The sequence below is a fragment of the Pteropus medius genome, unplaced genomic scaffold, assembly GCF_902729225.1.
Source record: "Pteropus medius unplaced genomic scaffold, Ma_sr-lr_union100, whole genome shotgun sequence".
NCBI lineage: Eukaryota > Metazoa > Chordata > Mammalia > Chiroptera > Pteropodidae > Pteropus > Pteropus medius.
In genome coordinates, this window is record NW_024340696.1 from 25,699,823 (window position 1) to 25,722,549 (window position 22,727).

The following is a 22,727-nucleotide window of genomic DNA, read 5'->3' on the forward strand; positions in this document are numbered from 1 at the left end:
TGGCAACTACATATGTGAAATAGGTAGGTAGTAGTTGACAGAGCATGGGCTCTACTTTCAAAGAGTTTATACTCAAAAGAGATGAAAAAACACACCAATCATTGGGTGGAAACCAACTACTTAAAGACATATCGTGTAAAAACTATATTATCTTCATGCTCAAGTTAAATGGAATAAAACAACATGCCCAACTAGTAGTAGCAATCATCACTTCAAAGCGAACAAAAATACAGTAAGTCCTCACTTAACATCATGGATACATTCTGCAACTTTAAGTGAAATGATGTATTAAAAAAACAATTTTACCATAGACTGATATATACAAGAGTTAAGTTCTTGGTGCATTTTATCAATGTTATAAAGGACCAGTGCTGAATGAAACAACAGTATTTGAGGACGTGCTATATAAATGTTGATTTCATGAGGCATTCATAGTAAATCATTTCAATTTCTTCTTAACAGAGCTTTCTAGCTACAAACCATTTAAGAGTCCAAGTCCTTCCCCAAACTCCTTTCCCACAAAGAAATGTGTAATAGATATTCTTCACATTGTCTTATCAGCACTGTCCAAAAAAATATTATGCAAGCCACACATGTAATTTAAAATTTTCTAATAGCCATTAAAAAAGCAAAGAAACAATGAAATTAATTTTAACATTTATTTACTATATCCAAAATATTATCAGATCGCTATGCAATCAACAAAAATTATTGAGATATTTTATATTGTTTTCCTCACTGTCTTTGAAATCCAGTGTGTATTTTACATTAACTGCACATCTCAATTCAGACCAGCCACATTTCAGTTGCTCAAAAGCCACATGTGGCTAGTGGCTACTATATTAGACAACTAGTGGCTACTAGATTTCACTAAGTTAAAAACAGCAGCATTAAAAATTAGAGTCAAAAGACCTAAAGACAGTAAAACTGGACTTTACTTCCCTAATCCAGCTGTTCTCCAAGTTTTTATGTCCCCAAGATCTTCCTGAGCAGTCTAAAAGTTCCTTTCTTTCCCAACTACCTGTTAGGCTACCTTTTCTTCATTTACTTCAAATCACATATTATGACTGAACACAGAAATATATTCATGAAGATCCAGTTATTTTATTAAACCAGAAAGTAAAGAGATACATAAAAGTGTAAACAATACTACTCTTAATACTATTTTTTCTCTTATTTGGCAAATAGTTATTTTTCATTACAAGCACTTAGATCCTATACTCTATCAATTACCTGTTCCAGTGCTTCACATATGTAGTTGTCCCTGTTATTTTTGTTATTTTATATTTTTATCCTGATTTAATTTCGTGATGTTAACGCAAGTTTACTATATTTTGAAATGAATTAATAAGTATTTTTAAATATCTGTTCTAACTTCTAATAAGGTAGACAATCATAGCTATAACTCACATCAACAAAAGCCCAATAATTAACAACGTAAAGAGATCCTAAGACAAAAAAATTTGAGAATTGCTGTTCTAATTTATCACACAACCCCTAGAAACAAAGAGGAAGAAATGAAAAGAAGCCAAAGGATCAACACTTTATTTTTTTATATATTCCACTACATAATTCATTCTATCGTTACTTAATTTTGTAATTGGATATGTCTGAACAACGAAATTTACTTCATCACACATAGCTCACATACAATTGCTTTTGCAATCTGATAAGTAGAACTGTAGGTCTACACACAAGGCCTTCAAAACACAGACACATGATTAAATTAAAACACATATGGTAGTTTACTTAGAACACTGAGATTAACTAACCAATCATCCAAGATGTTTTTTGATGTTTTCAGAAGAGGTAGATGAGTTCCCATAAGCAAAATTTTTGTCATTTTCCAAAGTTAAAGTAATTCACAAACAGTAATCTTTTCAGCACTATAATAATTGCATACTATATGTAAGAAATATAATGCTCTTCAAGTTCTGTCAATATATCCCAGAAGAAATTAAGATGATAACATCATTCCCACTTAGAATGGAACAAAACAGAAAGGTGTATTTTAACTGACCAGAGCAGAATGCAACAGCAGAAATGAGGAAAGGACTGTGGCATTCTGTTCTGATGCTTTGTCCTCTGGACCAATAAAGCAAGCTGCGAACAGTGGAAAGTAAAAAAATCATAAAAATGCAAATTCTCAACTGATGTAAAAACATAACCATACCTCTAAAACCCGTGATGGACTTCAGAATATCACAAAATTCCCAAGAGAGTATACCAGAAAGTTAGCTATGGGCACAACTCTCAAATCCCAATTTGCACTCTAAGGAAGCATGGAAGCAATTCAAACTTATATTTCGTAAAAGATTAAAGTATCCTGGGCATTACAATTTCAAAAATTTTGGAAATACCTGCCGAGATACTGTCAAAAACCTAAACAATTCCTTTGTTAACCAAAGAAGTGTAGTCAAATAATAATTGATCTTGTAAAACTGATTCTCTGATGAAATTCTCTGGAACTAAAAAAGCAAAAAACGAACGAATCTTTCGAAAACTTACTTCTCATATTAACATCTATAGGATTTACACTCGCGGCGTGAACTTTGATAATGACTTCATTTGGATAGTGTATGATAGGTATCATCATGTCCTGGGTAAATCGAAGCACTTCATTCTTCCCATATTTATCTATCACCCAAGCGGGCATGACAGTGTTCCTTGGAGAGGTAGTACTAATCTTTCTAACTGAAGGCTTTTGTACAACTTGGCTTCTCCTAAAGCAAACCATAGTACATGCCTTTCTTCTAAGTACACAGGTCTTTAGAAATTCCATCGTAAACGTGTGATTGAGTTGCGTGCCCTAATTAAAATGCACTTGGATTAGATTAAACTTTCTCCCCTGAATTCCGTCAGATTCTGCCAGACGCAGTGGCCAATTTCAAAACTGAGAATTTAAAAATGAAGTTAGCCTAGTGGGGCAAATGATGGAAGAAGGAGAGGAAATTATCGGGCACTTCGTATCGAAATGCTCCAATTAATGTTCAGGTCAGTATTCTGTCCATTCTCCTCCCCTCCTTACACACTCCCCCTCCCCGCCCCCTGAAAACAAAAACAAAAACAAAACCCTAGAACTCTGCCCTGTCTCTGGGAAACTCGGCAAGACCAACTGATTCCGCTCGCGATCCGGACGCCACAGAGCTTCATACGATTCCAGATTCCTGCGGCGACCTTATCCAGGAGTCTCTTCGCCATCCGCGCTCCTTCGCCGCGGGAACTTGCCTTGGGGCGCCAACCAATCGCGTGCAAGGATCATTTCCTCGGACTGCAGTTCAACCAATCTAAGTACTCAGTGCTGAAAGGTTCAGAGACGACCAAAGATGGCTGCGCCCATGTAATACCGGTAGCGGCTGTTGACCTTTCCTTTTCCTCCCTGTCACCTGGCCCCTGTGGTGGCAGCCTGGACACCAGGATCATGCTGGGCCGGACCCTCCGAGAAGTGAGTGGAATTGGCTGCTGAGGGCCCAGGGAGGACGAAAGATTCGCGGAGTCCGTGAACAAGGAGTCCCCAGGCCTGAGCACACATCGCAGTCAGCTTCGCCGCCTCCTTCCCTGGAATTGGGTGGGGAATTAGGACTTTTGGTTGCCTAGGTCGTACTCTCCATCCTGGTTCTCGAGTTAGGACCTCAGCAGGGGAGACTTCTGCATCGTGCAGCTGTGAGTTGGAAGTGTACACCGGCTTCTCAATTAGACGTTTGCTCAGGCAGGGTCAGGCCCCAGTGGTCTCTTAAAGTGGGCTTCTGCCGGAAAAGAGGGGTTTTGCTGGTCCCTTTCAGTTTCCCAACATTCATCTGATGCAATTCTAAAGACCCCAGCAACTCTGTCCCTTGCAATAGCCAAAGTAATGACATTTGGCTTTTTTTTCCCTATTGATAATGTTCATTCTCTAAGCTTCAGCTACCACTGATACCGATGATTTCTTTACTCTTGTCTCTGTTTCTTGGACATTATTTTTTAACTCTAGGCTATATTTGTGAATGTCGTCTGGGCATCTCTTCCAAATGTCCCATAAGCACCTCAAACTCAATTTAACCAAAGTTAACTTCATCATTGTAACAGGAGCACCTCTTAACTCTCAACCTACATCTTAAAAAACAAACCAAAACCTGATTTCTGAATTCTTAAGTCTCTTCTTAATAATGGAACAACTGTTATCCTCGTTGCCCTTAGATTCTTCCTCACCTATCCTATCCAATAAATCACTAACCCTGTTAATTCTGTCATGAAATTACGTCTGGAATCTGTTCTCTTGCTTGAGCCTTCTATTAGAGCTTTAATTCAGGTATCCTTGCTTCCTGTCCTAGATCGCTGAACCTTTTTAACTGTCTGCAGGCCCACTGCTCTCAGAATCACTTTGGGCCCTTGTTAAAACTACAGCTGTGTCTCACGGAGCAGATCTGTGTGTGAGGCCTATAGTATATGGTTTAACCAGGGCTCCAGATGATTCTGCTGATAAGTAGGGGTTGAGGACTTACCCTGCCTTCTGTCTTCACCTGGAAAGTCTATTTTTTTTTCTTTGCCAGCTGGCAGCCTTTTAGAAAGCTATAAATTATAATGAGAACTTTTTAAGCCAAAGGCCTTAAATAATAAATAATTATTCCCCAAAATAATTATTTTTTTTACCATCTTAAATTGCATCTGGCCTATAATGTCAGTAAAGAATCCTATTCTTTAAAAAAAATCAAAAACTTATTTTAAAATGAAATACAACCTAAAAAATATGGTATTTTCTTTTTCTGCCCTTTTCCCCTTCAGTGCCACCCCTTCCTGAATGACTGTTACCTCAAGGGGGTAAAAAAAAAAAACAAAACACACATTTAGGGGAACTGATCTAAGAGTAGACAGGAGGTTGACTTTGCATTGTTATTTTCACTTAATCGCACCTTTAACAAATATTTGATACCTACTGTGTGCAAAACATTATTTGGTGGTTATTTTCCCAAAGCAAAATATTATCTTCTGTCCACTTTATATTTTTTCCCCATCATTGTACTATTGCCCCAAATTTTATCTGAGATTAATTTAGTACACATTCTATTTTAATTATGTAAAGATGCCTAGAAAGTTTAAATGACTTGTTCATCTATTGTTGTAAATTATAATAGTTCAGTTGTTTTCTCTCATTCATCACACCCTTAATTGAAGAGGTAATTGAAGAAAGGGAAAATTTGCTGAGGACCAGATTAAGAAAGGCTGGAAACTATGGAGTTTTGAGGCAATTTGGGGGACCTAAGTTGAGGCTTAGGGCAACAGAGAAGCCCTGGGAGGAAGCACTAAAAGGAGGTAAAGTGCCAAATAAAAGGTAAAACTCATTTGTAAATTTTACCCAGGTATGTTCAGGAAAAGGGAAGTCTTTTACTTTCCTTTTTTGTGGGATGATCCCAGTGTGTCTAAGAGCCAGGTGCCAGGCTAATATTATTAATCCTAAAGTTTAATTATATACCCAATAGGCTTCTTGGGGGTCTAGCCTAAGAACATTTAATTATTGTTCTATGGGAAAATCGATTCCAAATTTTAAACAACTCAGTTATTCATTCAGCTAACATTTATTGAGCACCTCTTTGTTCCAGACACTGGGGATTAGCATTGAAGCCTGCCCTCATGAAACCTGTAGTTTTGTGGGGAGACAAGCATTAAATAAGTTTTCTTAAAGCAAATTATATAATTTTATATAGTAGTAAGTGCTACGAAGAAAAATTAAGCAGGCTATAGATTGGGGATGCTGGATGTTTTAGATAGAGTGGTCAGAGAAGGTTCCTCTGATTGCTGGGTTTGATTTAATAGAGACCTGAAGAGTGTGAAAGGTGAGCCCTGGGAGAAGAAAGGGAAGATCTAGGAGAAGAGTGTTTCAGGCAGAGAGAACAATAAGTGCAAAGACTGAAGCAAGGGCAGGCTTGACATGTTCAAGGAATAGCAAGGAAGCCAGCATGCCCAGAGAGAAGTGAATGGGGAGGAGAGTAGTGAGAGATGAGGTCAGAGAAATAAGCAGGAGTCAGGTCATGGAAAACCTTTTATGCCACAGTTAAGAAGTGTGGATTTTATTCTAAGTGTAATGGGAAGCCCATGAAAAGTTGTCATTCTGTGGACATGACCTGATTTAAAATTTTAAAAGCTCCTTCAGGCTACTCTTAAAGATTATAGTTTAAAGCAGTGATCCCCAACCCCCTGGACGCAGACTGGTACCGATCTGTGGCCTGTTAGAAACCGGGCTGCACAACAGAAGGTGAGAGTCAGGCCACCAAGCGAAGCTTCATCTGTATTTGCAGCTCCTCCCCAGCACTAGCATCACCGCCTCAGCTCCACCTCAGAACATCAGGCATTAGATTCTCATGGGAGCTCTGGTCTTGGTGCCAAAAAGGTTGGGGACCGCTGGTCTAAAGGAAAGTGAGGAAGTAGGAAGATATATCAGAAGGCTGTTACATTGACAAGAGATGATGGTAGAATAAATAAGGTGATGGGAGTAGAAGTAATGCAAAGTGGGTATTGTATTTTAAGTTAGGGCTTGCCAATGGATTGGATACAGAGTTTAAGGGAAAGAGAAGAATCAAGGAGGATGCTTAGGTTTTTGTCCTGAGCAATTGAGGAAATAGTAACATTTATCAAGCTGGGAAAGACTAAAGGGAGCATATTTGTGATGAGAAGGTTATCAAAATTTCTATTCTGGGTATGGTATTGTTGAGATGCTTCCTAGGTATCCAAGTGAGGCTGTCAATAAAGCAGTTGTTTGTAGGAGTGTGGAGATCAAGAAAAAGACTAGGTATGAAGCTATAAATTAGTGACAGTATAGTAGATAATTAAAGCTATATGGCCAGATGAGATCACTTAGGAAGTCGAGTGTGAGAACAGAAGGCCTAAAACTTTCCAACATTAAGAGGTCAGCAATAAGGAACAGAACCAGCAAAGGAGAGTTGAAGGAATATCCAGTAAGGCAAGGAGAAAACAAGGAAGGCTTAGTGTCCTGAAATAGAAGTGAAGAGGCGCTTCAAGGAGGACGTGATCTCATGATGAATGCTGCTGTACTGAGCGGTGAGTACTAGATTTAGGAATGTGGAGGTTGCTGGTGATCTTGACATGCTATTTCTTGGACCAGTGGAGACAACAGCATGAATGTTAAGTGAGTGTGTTAAAGATGGTACCAGTCAACTGGACACTCAGTCCTCAAGGGCTCTCCTATACTTGCAGCATTTATCAAGACATTTTTATTTAAAAACAGTTCTTTTCTTAAGTGAATCTTAGATGCTCTCTGAAAAGTTAAGAAAATATTCTCCACTTTGTTACAGAGCAGTAAATGCTATGACATCTTGCATAAAGAAGTAGTTGAGTCCGGTGGTCCAGAGCACGTGCTTTGGAAGGAAGATCGGGCCTCGGCTAAATCTCAGCTCTGCTACTTTCTTGCTGTGTGATTTCAAGCAGAAACTTCAGTCATTTATCTGTAAGATGGAAATAATAGCCCTTTAGTGTAGATGTAAAGATTAATTGAAATATAACGTATCTAGGATAATGCCCAGAACTAAGTGCTATTATTAACACTAATTTTATTACAGAGACAAAATTACTAGATTATATGTATTTACAATTTTCTCTTCCCCTGGTTTCTAAGAAAAGTGGTTCCTGAGGAAGTCTCCTTAATTTTTCCAAGAAGATATGTTACTTTTCTGTTGCTGCATAACAAATTAGTATAAACTTTTTGGCTTAAAAGAACACAATCTTTAAAAAAAAAACATAGTTTTATCACCTTGCAGTTTTGTAGGTCAGGAGTCCAGGAATAGAGTAGCTGGAGTCTCTGCTCAAGAGTTTTACAAGGCTGAAATCAAAATGTCAGCCAGGGCTGCAGTTTCATCTGAAGCCTCAGGATCCTCTTTCAGCCCCAGTGGTTGTTGGCAGAATCTATTTCCTTATGGTTATAGGACTGAGGTTCCCATTTTGTGGGTAGTAGAATAAACTTAGGGGTCAGGAGATGTGGAATAACTAGAATTGAATATTGAGAGGTTATACAGACAGATAATGATGATGACGTAGTCTGGGCTATGACCATGTTAGTTGGCAGCTGGGGTGAAGTGAAGGAGACGTTTGTGTGAAGTGAGGTCGGAAACTGAAAGGCCAGGTGTCAGTGCATGTGACTTGAAGTTTAAAGTCAACAGGAGCCATTTTAAAGAAGATTATAGTGAGCTAGCTGCTAAAATCTTCAATGAATGGCAAGGAGTACAAGGAAACTAGATTAACACACTAGGGAGAGTAGTATAATGTCCTTCAAGTGCCTGTGCTTCAGATGAGTTGGAGTTTTTGAAAGAAGAGGAAAGAGAAGGGCCTCGAGGAATGAGGAGGACCCCTGCCTGCACATTCTCCCCTTCCCCACTGGCCTCTATGGTACGTGGTAGATAGGAGCTAAAACGGCCATCCCTTGAGAAAGCTGGAGAAGAAGTGATGGCCTCATGGAAAAGCCTAGTTTCTATTAGAGAAAAGACATGCCAGGGAGAGAGAATTTGTTTTTTAACAAAAACTTTCGTTAAAAGTTTGATTTCATCTTATATTCAGATATGACACTTTTAGTTTTGTCCCAGAGAGCTATACTGTTTATATCTCATACTCCTTATGCTCAGTCCATTCTAGCTAATTAGCATCTTTGTTTTCATTTCTCTTCTTCAATTCCCTTACTGATTTTCTCAAACCTCGATTTCCTAAAAATGGTCCTAATGAAGATCAGCACCATTTAAAATGAGTGCTTCTAAGCACTCTCATTTCTTGCTCTTGTAACCACAACTATAACTCCTTACCTCTTATTCTCATACCACTTGGCAAGTCAGAAAGCAGCTCGAGGATAGTGGGCATTAGGGGACTTGAGGCAAAGAAGGAAAGTGGCAGACATAATTTTCTTATTTTTTGCAACTGTGCCATGGGATACCTCTCTGTCTCTCTAGCTTTCGGTTTTTGCTAGTTCTGACTCTTGCACCCAGCCTACCACTGTCTTCTTTCTTCTCACTCCATATTTACAATGTTATGATACACTATACACTGCTATCTTTTATTTCTCTTCAGATCCTTTCTTCTAAAGAGGATTTCATACAAACTGTTGAACAAAAGTATCTCTTCTTGTTTACCTCTTTTAAGGCACACCCAGCTGCCCCTCCCCATCATCACTCCCCCAGCCTCCCCGTGCCAGTTCTTTCCGCCTCTTGTCCATCAGCATCAGGGGTCTTCTCAATGGCCTGTTCCCACAGCTTTTCTCATTTAAAACCCTCGGCCCTAAGAATACCACTGCTATGATGATTTATTCAACAGCTAACAGCAGATCATTTGCAGATTTTCCTTGAAATGTAAACTGTTGCTTGATGTATATAGGACATATGAAAATACATTCAGCTTAGAGGACAAACTGAGTTTCCACTAGGGCAGAGAGAAATGGCGAAGGAACATTTTAAGAAGTTACCTCTACCCTTTATTATTTGTGTGACTTTGGACAAATCACTTAACCTCTCTTCAGTTTCTTCATCTCTAAAATGATGTTAACAGTACCTAACTTCTGTGGTTGTTTAAAGGGTTAAATGAAGTAATAATGCATATAAAGCCAACAACAGTACTTGGCTCTTGGTAATTAATAAATATTGCTTCTTCCCCCACACCCTTGTTTCTGAGCTCCCATCTTATCCAACTCTCTTTTCATATTATCTCCAAAGATTTGGTATTATCTTTGACTTCTTGTTATTCATTCCTTTTGTCTGATAAGTAAGTAGTTATTACTTCCTGTAGGAAGTATTATCACTTTACTTCAGGCTTCACTTACTAGTGATTTACAGGTTCTGATCACTTGTCCTGCAGTCTATTTTAATGCTTTCTTTACTAGCCTTCCTAATGCAGCAAAGATAGGATTTCAGAAAAGTATGTTTTTAGTTTGTTTTTGAACCTGTATTTTATAAGCACTTCTCAATTCATAATGGTTTTTGCTTAAATTCTATAATAGATATAAAGGTCTATTTAATAAAGGTCATTTATTTAGAGGTATAAAGTCCCATAATGCCTTATCTAGTTCATTTCTCTTTTTTTTTTTTCACTATGGACTAAGCTACTCTATGTACACAATCTACCCTGACCAATGCTTCACCTATGCTGGGCCTCTACTTTTCATAGACAGAGTGGCTGACCTAAATCACAGCTCTTGTTTGTTCAGGGCTGACTTAGAAAAAAAGTTACTTAGCTAAGGCTATGAATGTGGTGTCCTTCAACCCATCTTCAAGCTGATCAATGTGGTGCTCCCTTGTTCACTACACTAAGTGTGGAGTTGATAGGTTCTCTTGGTTTTTAAATCCAAGCCTTACTTCAAAATTTTGTACTTAACCACTCCATCTGCCGACCTCAGCATAAAATTTGAAACTTCTGCAGACTCAGCAAAGAGTTTTTGAATTGTATATAGGTTTCTGCGGCACTGAAACAAGGCCAAATTACTCCAACCGAGCTCTGTCAAAAATGTCTCTCCCTTATCAAGAAGACCAAGTTTCTAAATGCGTACATTACTGTATCAGAAGAGGTGGCCTTAAAGCAAGCTGAAGAATCAGAGAAAAGATATAAGAAAGGTAAATTACTTTGAATTATGCTTAATTGTTATATCCCTAGAGATAGAGAGCTTAATTGAATGTAGTAGTCTCCATTTGGTAATTAATCTTTCAATATAAAACATTCCCTTATTTAAAGAACTTGCTATGAGGTATAATAAAAATAAGGTGATTGGATATATGATACTTTATAATGTCCAACTATATTACTTTCTAATGTAAATTTGATTTCTGAAGAAGTATCTTTACAAAAAACTAGTAGGTATTATAACTAATATTAATGTGTCTTTTTATTTTGAACTAGATATATCTTCTATTCTTTTGGCTTTTTATCGCAGGTCACTCACTTGGGGATTTAGATGGAATTCCTGTTGCGATAAAAGACAACTTTAGTACATCAGGCATTGAGACAACATGTGCATCAAACATGCTGAAAGGTAAAGAGTGACTGATAAGAGCATTAATAGTTTTATAAAAATGAGCATTTTTCACTTTAAGTTAAAGATAAGATACTAAAGCACCAAGATATTCTCAGATTGATATCTGTAAAGGAAATACTTAGGATGTAATATTTCCTTTTTACTATTTGCTCTTTCAGAATGCAAAATTATTCTTTAGAGTTAGTCCAGCTTAATGGATGAATCCTATTTAGGAAGTTTTAGTAATCTTAGGAAGACTTAATAACTGATCACCGCAGACACACTAAGTGACTCTTACTCCCATTGATAATGGGAGTAATTATGAAGTGGCTGTCATCACCCCTCTCTTGAGGATAGTGTGAGGATTCATTAGCATTTACTGTCTTGTTAGTTTTCATTTCTCAACTCCTCTACCTCTTATATCACTATGCTGAGTATAGTAATGCTTAGTTTTATTCTTTACAGTTTAGTGGGTCAAAAGAGAATTATGTTTATTAAGATGTTTGGATCCTAGGAGGAAAATGAAGTGGAAATAGGTTATTCAGAGTACTACACACTAAAAGTAATATTCTGAGATATGCAGCACAGGTTTCCCTGATAGGTAGACTATTGTTAATTGTTTTGGAATATATACTAGATAGAAAAAATTTTAATTGACAATAAAAATCTACTTCTGATTGGAAAGGGATGAAAATCACTGTGATATAGCATCATCTGAGAAGAAAGCCAATTATAATGAGTAAAAATATGATTTGTGATTCGTTTCAAATGAATGGGATACATCTCTGACTGTCATTCAAAATTTTGTAGTACTAACAAAGTCAGTGTTTTTAGATTATAAAAATAGTGAATATATAGACTGTCTTTGGAAAACATAGCAGTTAGCAGTGGAAAAAAGTAACGGGAAAAAGTACAACCCACTAATCAAATGAGAAATAATTAACACATTTCAATACAAATTGCTTAATTGCAGTTTAAAATCTTGTTTCTTGAATATGATTTACATGTTCACTGTTTTCTCTCCTATAATAAAAATAACTGAACTTTTTTCAGGTTATGTTCCACCTTATAATGCTACAGTAGTTCAGAAATTGTTGGATCAGGGAGCTCTACTCATAGGAAAAACAAACTTAGATGAGTTTGCTATGGGGTAAGTAAAAATGTTCTTTTCTTGTATTTCTTCCATCTATCTTTAATTTCATTAAATGCAGATACCTAAAAATAGTGAGGTGATTTTTTCGGTTTCTAGGTGAGATTATGTTCTGTTGTCTAATAGGTATATGATCATATCTCATTTTGGTATTAGTTTGCATTTTCCTGATGATTAACAATGTTAAACATCATATGTTTGCTTTGCCACCATATATCTTCTTTAGTGAAGAATCTATTTAAATCTTTTGCTCCCCAACCTTTTTCTTTATTGGGTCATTTGTCTTCTTATCGAGTTGTAAGAGTTCTTTCATATATTCTGGAATCAAGTCCATTCTCACTCAGGTGATTTGCAGATATTTTCTCCAAAGCTCTGGCTTGTCTTTTTATTCTGTTGGCACTTAGTTAATATATATTGAACAGATTAGTCCGTGGGAGTAAACTCAAACATAAGTTATTAGGACAGTACTTTGAACAGCTGATCAAAATGAACATCACTAGTGAGGGTGGAGTAGACATCGTGTACTGCCAGATGTGATTCCTGAAGAGGAACACACCATTGTCTCTGCAGTATTACAGCTGAGGATGTGTCACCTGAAGCTAATAATAAAGAAACAAAAGACAAATCTGAAATGAGCAGTCTATTAAATTTTCAATATCAAAAAAAAAAAAGAAAGAAAAGCTGTGAAAATGTTCCAGATTAAAAGAGGCCACAGAATGTAAAACTTAAAACTTACAGAAGAAAATGTAGAAGAAAATCTTTACAACCTTGAGTTAACCAAAGATTTCTTAGGACATATAAAGTACAGTCCATAAAATAAAAAATTAATAGATTGGACTTCATTAAAATTAAGAATTTCTGTACTTTACACTATTAAAAAACGAAAAACAAGCTATAGACTGAGAGAAAATATTTGCGAAACATGTGTCTGAGAAAGAACTGGTATCCAGTATATATAGACTCTTTCCCAACTCGATAAGAAAACTACTCATTTTTTAAAAAAATGGGTAAAAGATGTAAGCAGACATTTTATTAAAGAAAACACAGTTGGCACATAAACACATAAAAAATGCTTAACATGATTAGTCATTGGGGAAATGCATATTAAAACCACAACGAGATACTTCTAAACCTATTAGAATGGCTTAAAAATGACAATACCAAATGCTGACGAGAATTCAGAGCAATTGGATATCTCATACAATGCCAGGAGAGAATGCAAAATGGTGTGGCCACTTTGGAAAATAGTTTGGCAGTTTTTATAAAGTTAAACATCACTTACCATGTCATCCAACAATCTCAGTCCTAAGTATTTACCCAAGAGATGAAGACTTAAATGTTTATACAAAAGCACTGGCTAGAGCCTTTCAGTACAATATTTATTGTGGCTTTATTCAGATTGCCAAAAACTGAAAGTAACTCAATGTCTGTTGGCTGGTGAATGATTAAAAGTAAAAAAAAGAGGCTAAAGAGACAACCATAAATAAATGTAATACCTGACTCTAGACTTGATCCTGTACTGAGAGAGTGTAAATGCTATAAAGGACATTAGATCAGCTGAAAAAATTAGATTACATACAGTATATTAAAATATTGATGTTAAATTTACTGAGATTGATAATTATACTATGACTGTATAAGAGAATACCCTTAGTCTTAGGAAATACATACTGGATACATACTAAAGTAGTTAGGGGTAAAAGGCCATAACAATATAATTTACCCTTAAATGGTTCAGAAAAAAAATATATATGTGTACAGACACACACACACCACACAATGATAAAATTTATGAGGTAAAATGTTAATAGGTGAATCTGGATAAAGGGTGTAAAGTACTTTTCGCACTATTTTTATTTTTGTAATTTATCTGTAAGATTGAAATTATTTCAAAATTTTAAAAATGTTATTAGCATTACACATACAATGCTTTTCTTAAAACTTCTGATTAAAAGAGGCATTCCTTCAAAAAACTTCTTGATGACTGAATGTTTATGACACTTTTCAACTGGAAGGCTTTAATTTACAAGGGAAATCATCTTAAGCTGAATTAGATGATCAGTTGGGATAAAAGCCTTTCTTAGCAGACTAGCTTTCTCCACTTTCTACCACAAATGCTCTTCTCATCTTCTTCCTCCTCAACCATCTAATTAAAGAAAGCTACATCTAATCAGGCTTCCTACCTTCATCAATTCAACTTACAGTGGGTTATACAGTGTCGGAAGCAAATAATAATCAAGAGATGAAAATTTCACATAAAATGAAAGTTTTATTAAGTATCTTGCTTTACTTCTTCATCTCAGAAGTGGAAGCACAGATGGTGTATTCGGACCAGTTAAAAACCCCTGGAATTATTCAAAACAATATAGAGAAAAGAGAAAGCAGAAGCCCCATGGTGAGAATGAGGATTCAAATTGGCTTATAACTGGAGGAAGCTCAGGAGGGAGTGCAGCAGCTGTATCAGCGTTCACATGCTTTGCGTAAGATGCTTTTTCCATCTGTACTTTAAAATCCAGCCCAATAAAAATAATCATAAGCCATAGGCAAAATCCAACAATAGAGAAGTTCATACCATGGTATTTTTATTTCTTTTTAGTGAGCTATTTATGCTCAATGGTATATCAAAATTATATCTTATAAATGTATTCACTTATACAAGACACGTATGGTGTATTTTATACATTTAACTTTAAGATAACGTTTAAGCTCTTCCTCTGTGGTATCTGGTTCTCTTAAAAACATGACTTTATTAATCTTGCAGAATAAACCAGTTAGCATAAATGAACTTCATTGGATTTCATTTTTTAAATAGTTTATTGGGTTTAGGTGTCTGCTTACTGATTGTACAAATATTTAAGGACTAATATACCATGGCTTTAGCTGAGTGCTGCTTTACTAAATTGTTAGCTATAGTTTATCCTTAGGCTAAATCTAACTTTTGAAAAAAAAAAAAAGAAGGAAAGGAATGAAAAAAATGTTCCCAATATGTATCAATAGGATACTTATAATCGTGTTTTTATCAATCTGCAACTAAAAATGTATATCAGTAAGTAAAGGTTTTTCAAGTTTGTAGGGAGCTGATTTGTTCAACTGTCATACTTTGTATTTGGAAAGCATCAATCATGCTTTATGTCTTGAGTCCGATTTGTAAATAAATATTGCTGTTGTTATGTTTATCTCTCTTAATTAGCCACTGAAACTAAGTTCTTTCACAGTCACTGCAAGCAATAAATTATTTACATTTTTTAGAGCTATGGAGATTTAGATTCTACAGATTTTTTTTTTTTTTTTAGTTTCCCTGAAATCTTAACAAGTAAGACCATGTCATTTTATCTCTGTGAAATTTTATAGTACTGTATTAATATTAATGAGAGTTCTGACAAGTTAGGACTGCAAAATTAGGTGCTTTTTTTTCTATCCTCATCACCCCACTTAGTGTTCATCTTTCTGAATGTGCTTTGAGAAGATGGCATTTTGACACATAATTCCGATGGAAATGTAAGTTTTACTTTTACACAGCCATCAGTGAATCCTAATAAGAAAATGTATCCTTTTAGAAATTGTGAAAGCATCAGTCTGATTTCGTGGCTCAAATGAACTTGGTAAGAAAGGCAATCCAATTTGCATTTTCCATAGACTGCAAGGGCCATGTGACTGGTAGGAGCCTTATTCAGTTTCGCTCTGGATGTTGTCAAGAGAAGCACAGGCCCAGAGTAACTCCAGATTGAATGGGTCCCAAACCATCAAGTGTTCTGCTTTGATTTCTCCCCTTTTGGTTCATTTCTTTTATAAGAGTTTTAAAAACAGGAAGATTCTTGAAATACTGTGCACATGGAAAAATATCCAAGATACACTGTTAAGTGGAAAACAAGTTGCAAAGTAGTATGTATAGTATGATCTTATTTTTGTTAAAAGTGATAATTACATACATATATATGTTAGTTGCATGGAAGTATCTGGATGAATGTATATCAAAATTGATAACTGGATTTTTATAGGGACAGTAATTATAAGAGAAATTTCACTTTGTTTATCATATAATTATATAATTAATTTTTGTAGTAGGCCTGTACACTTTTCTAATCAGTAAAACCTTTCTTCTAAAATATTTTTTAAAATTGTTAATTGTGGTAAAATATAAATAACAAGATTTATCATCATAACCATTTTTAAGGGTATGGTTTAGTAGTATTAAATATATTCACATTGTTGTGCAACCAGAAGAACTTGTTTTATTTGCAAAACTGAAACTCCATACTCATTAAACAACAGCTTCCCATTTGCCTGTCCCCACAGTCCCTGGCAACCATTCTACTTTCTGTCTCTATGAATTTGACTACTCTAAGTATCTCATATAAGTGAAATTATCAGTATTGGTGCTTTTTTGACTGACTTATTTCACTTATCATAATGTCTTCAAGGTTAGTTGTTTGTTTTTTTTTTAACTAAGAAAAACATATACTCTATAAGTGGGCAAAGAAATGAACAGACACTTTATAATTGGGTAATGTAAACACAAATAAATATGAAAAGTTATTTAAAAATGCACAGTAACAAAGCTTTTTAGTTATCAGATTAACCATATTTTAAGAACTGCTAGTACTTAGTGATGATAATGAAACATTAAACACAGTCTGATTCACTGCAATTGGGATTATAAATTGGCATAACCTTTCTGACGAGTAATTTGACAGTATACATTAAGAACTTATAATAACGTTCAGACACTTAGGCCATTAACTCTACTTCTTGGAAGCTAGCCTAAAAAATAAACAGATATATGAGCAAAGACTTATATTTAAAGGTGTTTATTACAAAGTAATTTATCATGTAGTTATCCTAGATAGCAACAACATAAATGTTTAAATCAATTAAAGTACATTTTTATATGTGATTCTAAATGGAGTAGCAGAAGAGCTGTACCTGAATTTCTGAGAGGGGTGTGTTTAGTTGGTAAAAGCATACTGTAAAATTGCCATTAAAGAATATATAAGAATTATATGTATATTGATAAGAAAATGGACTTTAAAATACTGGGAATTACCAATTGATATGATAGAATATTGAACATATTTTGAATTTTAATGACATGATAAAAGGCTCATGATAAGCAAAAAAGAGATGGAAACTTAAGATATAGAATGACCTGAACTATGAAAGAAAAATGCATTTTAAAAAAGACTTGAAGTTAGTATTCCAAATGTTAAGTATTTGCCTCAGGATGGTAGAATATTTCGTCACCTTTTACCCTTTGCTATATTTTAAGAATTCTTTGAGACAAGCTTGTTTTACTTTTGTATAATCAGGGGAAAATACAGTTTTATATATACATACACACACACACACACACACACACACACACACACGTGTGTGTATATATATATATATATATTTAGAAAGGTAGATTCCAAATATAATTAGAAATATGTTATTTCTCTAAAGAGAATTCCATTTAAATTCCAGGGCTTTAGGATCAGATACAGGAGGATCGACAAGAAATCCAGCTGCCAACTGTGGGGTTGTTGGTTTAAAACCAAGCTATGGCTTAGTTTCTCGTCATGGTCTCATCCCCCTGGTGAATTCAATGGATGTGCCAGGAATCTTAACCAGATGTGTGGATGATGCAGCAATTGTGTTGGGTATTTATATGATTCCATATAGTTTCAAAATAATACAGTTTCACTCTAAAACAATATGTCTGTCACTCAAGAGTATTTTTCCTTACAGGTATACTGGCTGGGCATGACCCCAAAGATTCTACCTCAGTACAAGATCCTGTTAAACCATTTATGCTTCCCAATTTGACAGATTTGAGCAAATTATGTATAGGAATCCCAAAGGTAACTCTTTCCTTTCATTACTTTACAGAAAAACTGTCAAGTCAAATATGGAGTGCATACTTGGGAAACAGACCTGCTCTGCCGCTTTTATTAGCTATGTGACCTGATCACATGGCTTAATCCTTCTAAGCTCAATTTCCCTATCTGTAAAATGGGGATAATAACAATATTGATCTTAGTGATGAGGTTTGAATTAGATAATCACCATGGGGATGTAATGTAAAGCATGGTGACTGTAGTTAATAATACTGTATTGCATATTTGAAAGTTGCTAATAGAGTAGATCTTAAAAGTTCCCATCACAGGGGAAAAAACCTCTAGGTATAGTGACAGATGTTAACTAGACTTATTGTGGTGATCATTTCTTCATACATACAGATATTTAATTATATTATATACCTGAAACTAATACAATGTGGAATGTCAGTTATACCTCAATAAAAATAATTAGATAATCATGTTAAGCAGGGATCTATAAACTTTTTCTGTAAAGGGTTAATTAGTAAATATTTTAGGCTTTGTGGTCCATACAGTCTGTATCACAACTACTTAACTTAGCCATAGACTGTATGTAAACGAAAGAGTGTGGCTGTGTTTTAATAAAGTTTATTTTTTAAAATAGCTAGCAAGTCATATCTGGCTGATTGGTCATAGTTTACTGATCCCTGATGTAAAGGATGTAACCCAGCACCATACCTTGCATAGTAAAGGCTCAGTAAATATTAAAATAATTACTGTCATTATTAGTATTACTACTACATTTATTATAGTGGCAGTTGAGTAATTTATACATGAAAGTAAATATGTTAAATTACTGACCTTCAAAATTTTTTAAATTTAAGCTTAGCGATAATTTTTTAGATAACTTTTCATTCTGGGAGATTGATATTGTAAGATATTTAGCAGCATCACTCGCCCCACCACCACCACAATGCCATAACCAAAAATGTATGCAGGCTTTACCAAATATCCTCTGGTTGAGAAGAAGATTAAATTGCCTCCAATTAAGACCACTGTTGTAGAGAACTACTTACTCTAAAATCTTCACTTAAGGGTAAGAGCTGTGCCTTTTATGGATTTAGAGAGTGCAAATTGTAGAAACAGACCTAGTTTGGAATTCTAGATCTTCTGCTTCCCTGCTATGTAACGTTAGGAAAGTTACTTAACTACTCTAGTTTTACTCTTTTTTCATTAATAAAATTAAGGATGATAATACCTCATGGGATTGTTAAATACCAGTCTTTAATATTGTTATATCCAGCTTATGATAGCTAATATGGTACTTGTCATGTCATAAACACTCTTAAATTAGTTCAAACTTTCTAACTACCTACTAGCAATTTAATCAGATTTTCTAATATATTGCCAAAGGTCTTAGAGTACAAATTTTTATAAAAGTGTCTGTACAGATATTGTAATTTCTGTATCTTAACTTTTTCCAATAAGGAATATCTTGTACCAGAATTATCAAGTGAAGTACAATCTCTTTGGTTCAAAGCTGCTAACCTCTTTGAGTCCGGGGGGGCCAAAGTAATTGAAGTGTCCCTGCCCCACACCAGTTATTCAATTGTCTGCTACCAAGTATTGTGTACATCGGAAGTGGCTTCAAACATGGCAAGATTTGACGGGCTGGAATATGGTAAGATGACTGTGTTTTGGCTTTTTAAAGTAGTTGTCTCAAAGATTTGAAAGTTTCTGTTTTCAGGTTATTAATGACAAAATTATTACCTAAGATCATATTAATGGTTTAGAAAAGTAAATCAGTGAATCCTTTTACCTTTCTTATTTTAACATTATTCTTACACTATTCATCATAAATATCTCTGTAAAAACGGTTCATCTCTCTGGACAGTGAATAATTTGAAGGAACAGCATCTTATTTTGTATTCTCAGTCTACCTAATGGAATGCTTAGCACATGATAGGAGCTCAGTAAACATTTGAATGAATGAATGAATGAATGAATGAGAGAATGAACAGATGAAGTTTCCCTCTTAGTTATTTTCTTCTCTCTCCTTTTTTCCTGACTGGTCAGTCAATCACAAAGCAGATGAAAAAGAGGAACAATTAAGGGCAATCTCACAAAATTTTAGTATTGGTCACAAATGTGACTCTAGGTCTGCTTTTCAACCAAAATTTTACTTTGTTTTTAAGTAATGTGTACCTTTTTTTCTGTTTTCAGGTTATAGGTGTGACATTGATGTGTCTACTGAAGCCATGTATGCTGCAACCAGACGAGAGGGGTTTAATGATGTGGTGAAAGGAAGAATTCTCGCAGGAAACTTTTTCTTATTAAAAGAGTAAGATAATTAGTTTAGGAATTTTCCCCATTCTTGAAACTCAAGAGTGAAGTAGTAGTATGTCTGTCAAGTCTTACAAGTTGAGATATTTTGCTAAAGAAGCAAAATCCTTATCATTTAAATTAGAAATCATAATTAAAGGCCTGTTTATGGTTCCTTTGGTTCCTGGTTATTCAAAAACAAAAACACATTCACGTGCTAGCTAAACGATTAGTACATACTAAGTAGGAAGCCCTGAAGGATTTTGGCCCCATTAAATGTCCCCTGACTATTATTGCCACATTGGCCTATTGCTGTTAGAGCCTTAAGCGGGAAGTTACATTGGTGTCTCTTGAAACATTTAGTGAATTTACATAGTTTTGCCTTCCATTATATACCTGTTTGCTCCAGGAAATAATTCTAAATTACTATGACTCCCACTTAGATTGTCTTCAATGTAAGTTTACTGGCCGTCTTATGAAGGCATTATCCTAACTGAAATAGGTCAAAGAAAGATAAATACTATATGATCTCACTTACATGTGAAATCTTTTTAAAAAACCAGAATCATAGAAACAGGGAGTAGAATGGTGGTTGCTAGGAGCTGGGGTTGGAGGATATGGGGAGATAATTGGTCAAAGGATACAGACTTCAAGTGATAAGATGAATAAGTTCTGAGATGTAATGCACAACATGGTTAACATATACTGTATTACGTACTTGAAAGTTGCTAAGGGAGTAGATTTTAAATGTTCTCACCACACTCAAACAATCCCTTGAGCTCTCTGTGCTACATTCTCCTATCCATTACTCTGCTCTGGCAAATTCTGGCTGTCTGCCTCCCAGAACTTCAGATCGTGGTCTCTTTAACTTACTGAGAACCCCTTCCCCCTACTCCTGAATTCTGTTTAGGTTCCTCCTCTTTGGACTGAGGCCTGCAAATTACCTCCAGGCATTACTGTGGGAAATCAAAGGACCTCACTTATTGCTCCCTTTCCTGAATGCCTGTTGTCTAATGTCAAATTGGTGGTTTTATTTTGTCTCATTTTCCAGTTGTTTAAGATAGCAGGGTATGTCTCATCTCTATTACTACATCACTGATGGAAGCAGAAGTTCTACTTTTTAACCATATTTAAAGTGGGAAGAAATTTCATGGAAAACAGAAATATTTGCACTTTTATAAAATTCAGGTTCTGGGAATGCTGTTAATACATTATTTAGGCCATCAACTGTTACTGTTTTGTAAATTATAGGTGATGCCTGAATTCATCTCTGTATACCCTGTGGTCAAATGATAGTAAGGACATCTGCTATTTCTATAGCATTATTTTAGGGTAAAAAAGATTTCACATTTTTGTCCCATTATATTTGGTCTGCAGTAAGATTGGAGTTGTTATATTCATTTTTACAGGTGAGGAAACTTAAGTTAGAACAGTTAGTATTTTTGCCACCCTTCATTACTAGTTTCAGGAGGATCTAAGGAGCATTTTTCCCTTTCTTTGCACCATTGACTTATATGTCTGGCTAGTTCCTTAATCTTTTCAGTAAAGTATCTTTTCTTTAATTTTACATTTCCATTCCTGGGCTGTGCCTATCCATAAAATACAAAATTGCAAACGCTGCATACTTTCTCCAGTTTCTGTTTCCAGAGCCTTTTTCCTAGTGTCCAATTCTAATGTCATGTCAGAATTTTGTAAAACTTCAGTATCCTTATAATAATTAACTATCATTATACTATAGATGAAATAAGACATGATAATGGAGGATTGGAATGAGCCTCCTAGTTCTAGTCCTGCATTACCACTGCCAAAGTTTGTAACGTTTGGGAAATTTAATTGCTATACTTGATTTTCCTCACCTGAAAATGATTGTTCTGGTTTAATGGTGTCCCTGGAAGTTTTAATATTTTGTGAATATATGTGCAGAATTGCACCTCGTAGTGAATTCTGATTAAGTTCCAGATGTACAAAATTATCAAATAACAGCACAAATGAACAAAATTCATTTCTGTGTGGTGGTAAGAATCTCAGTGGTGCCTGCTCACAAAGGCCAAGAATCCAGTGATTCTTTAACAAGTCTTATGTGTGAGAAATACTTCAAAGTCCTAACAAAAAGCCCTTAAAATATCATCTATATTTCCACAGAAACTATGAGAATTATTTCATCAAAGCACAGAAAGTGAGGCGACTCATTGCTAATGATTTTGTGAATGTTTTTAACTCTGGAGTGCATGTCTTGCTAACTCCCACTATCTTGAGTGAGGCAGTACCATATGTAGAGTTCATCAAAGAAGACAACAGGACACGAAGCGCCCAGAATGATATTTTTACACAGGCTGTAAATATGGCAGGTGAGGCTCCCTCAAGAATGTTCTGGTTTCCTTTAAATTTTTAGGCAGGCTCCCTGGTCTTCAGCTTACGTTCTAGCTAGATCGTTTCCTAAAGGCAATAGCTTGTCCTTCTGGAATGCTTAAGAATGTGTGTATGT

The 22,727-nt window shown here is 35.4% G+C and overlaps 2 protein-coding genes across 7 annotated transcripts in view; one reads left to right on the forward strand and one right to left on the reverse strand.

The window, feature by feature from the left end:
- Positions 1-3,220, reverse strand: part of RTN4IP1 (reticulon 4 interacting protein 1) — a 45,922-nt gene extending 42,702 nt beyond the window's left edge. For both annotated transcript variants that reach the window (XM_039869656.1, XM_039869646.1), the window contains exon 1: positions 2,509-3,220. In XM_039869656.1, the coding sequence (XP_039725590.1) occupies positions 2,509-2,782 (274 nt within the window). In that variant the 5' untranslated portion in view covers positions 2,783-3,220. The remainder of the gene's footprint in view (positions 1-2,508) is intronic.
- A 68-nt stretch (positions 3,221-3,288) lies between these two features.
- QRSL1 (glutaminyl-tRNA amidotransferase subunit QRSL1) overlaps positions 3,289-22,727 on the forward strand; it is a 22,055-nt gene continuing 2,616 nt past the window's right edge. Inside the window, exons 1-10 of one of the 5 annotated variants that reach the window (XM_039869603.1) lie at positions 3,290-3,445; positions 10,415-10,574; positions 10,892-10,990; positions 12,026-12,122; positions 14,426-14,602; positions 17,586-17,761; positions 17,850-17,962; positions 19,409-19,601; positions 20,144-20,261; positions 22,385-22,590. In XM_039869603.1, the coding sequence (XP_039725537.1) occupies positions 3,422-3,445; positions 10,415-10,574; positions 10,892-10,990; positions 12,026-12,122; positions 14,426-14,602; positions 17,586-17,761; positions 17,850-17,962; positions 19,409-19,601; positions 20,144-20,261; positions 22,385-22,590 (1,363 nt within the window). In that variant the 5' untranslated portion in view covers positions 3,290-3,421. The other 4 variants (XM_039869614.1, XM_039869622.1, XM_039869631.1 and 1 more) reach the window with 4 other exon arrangements.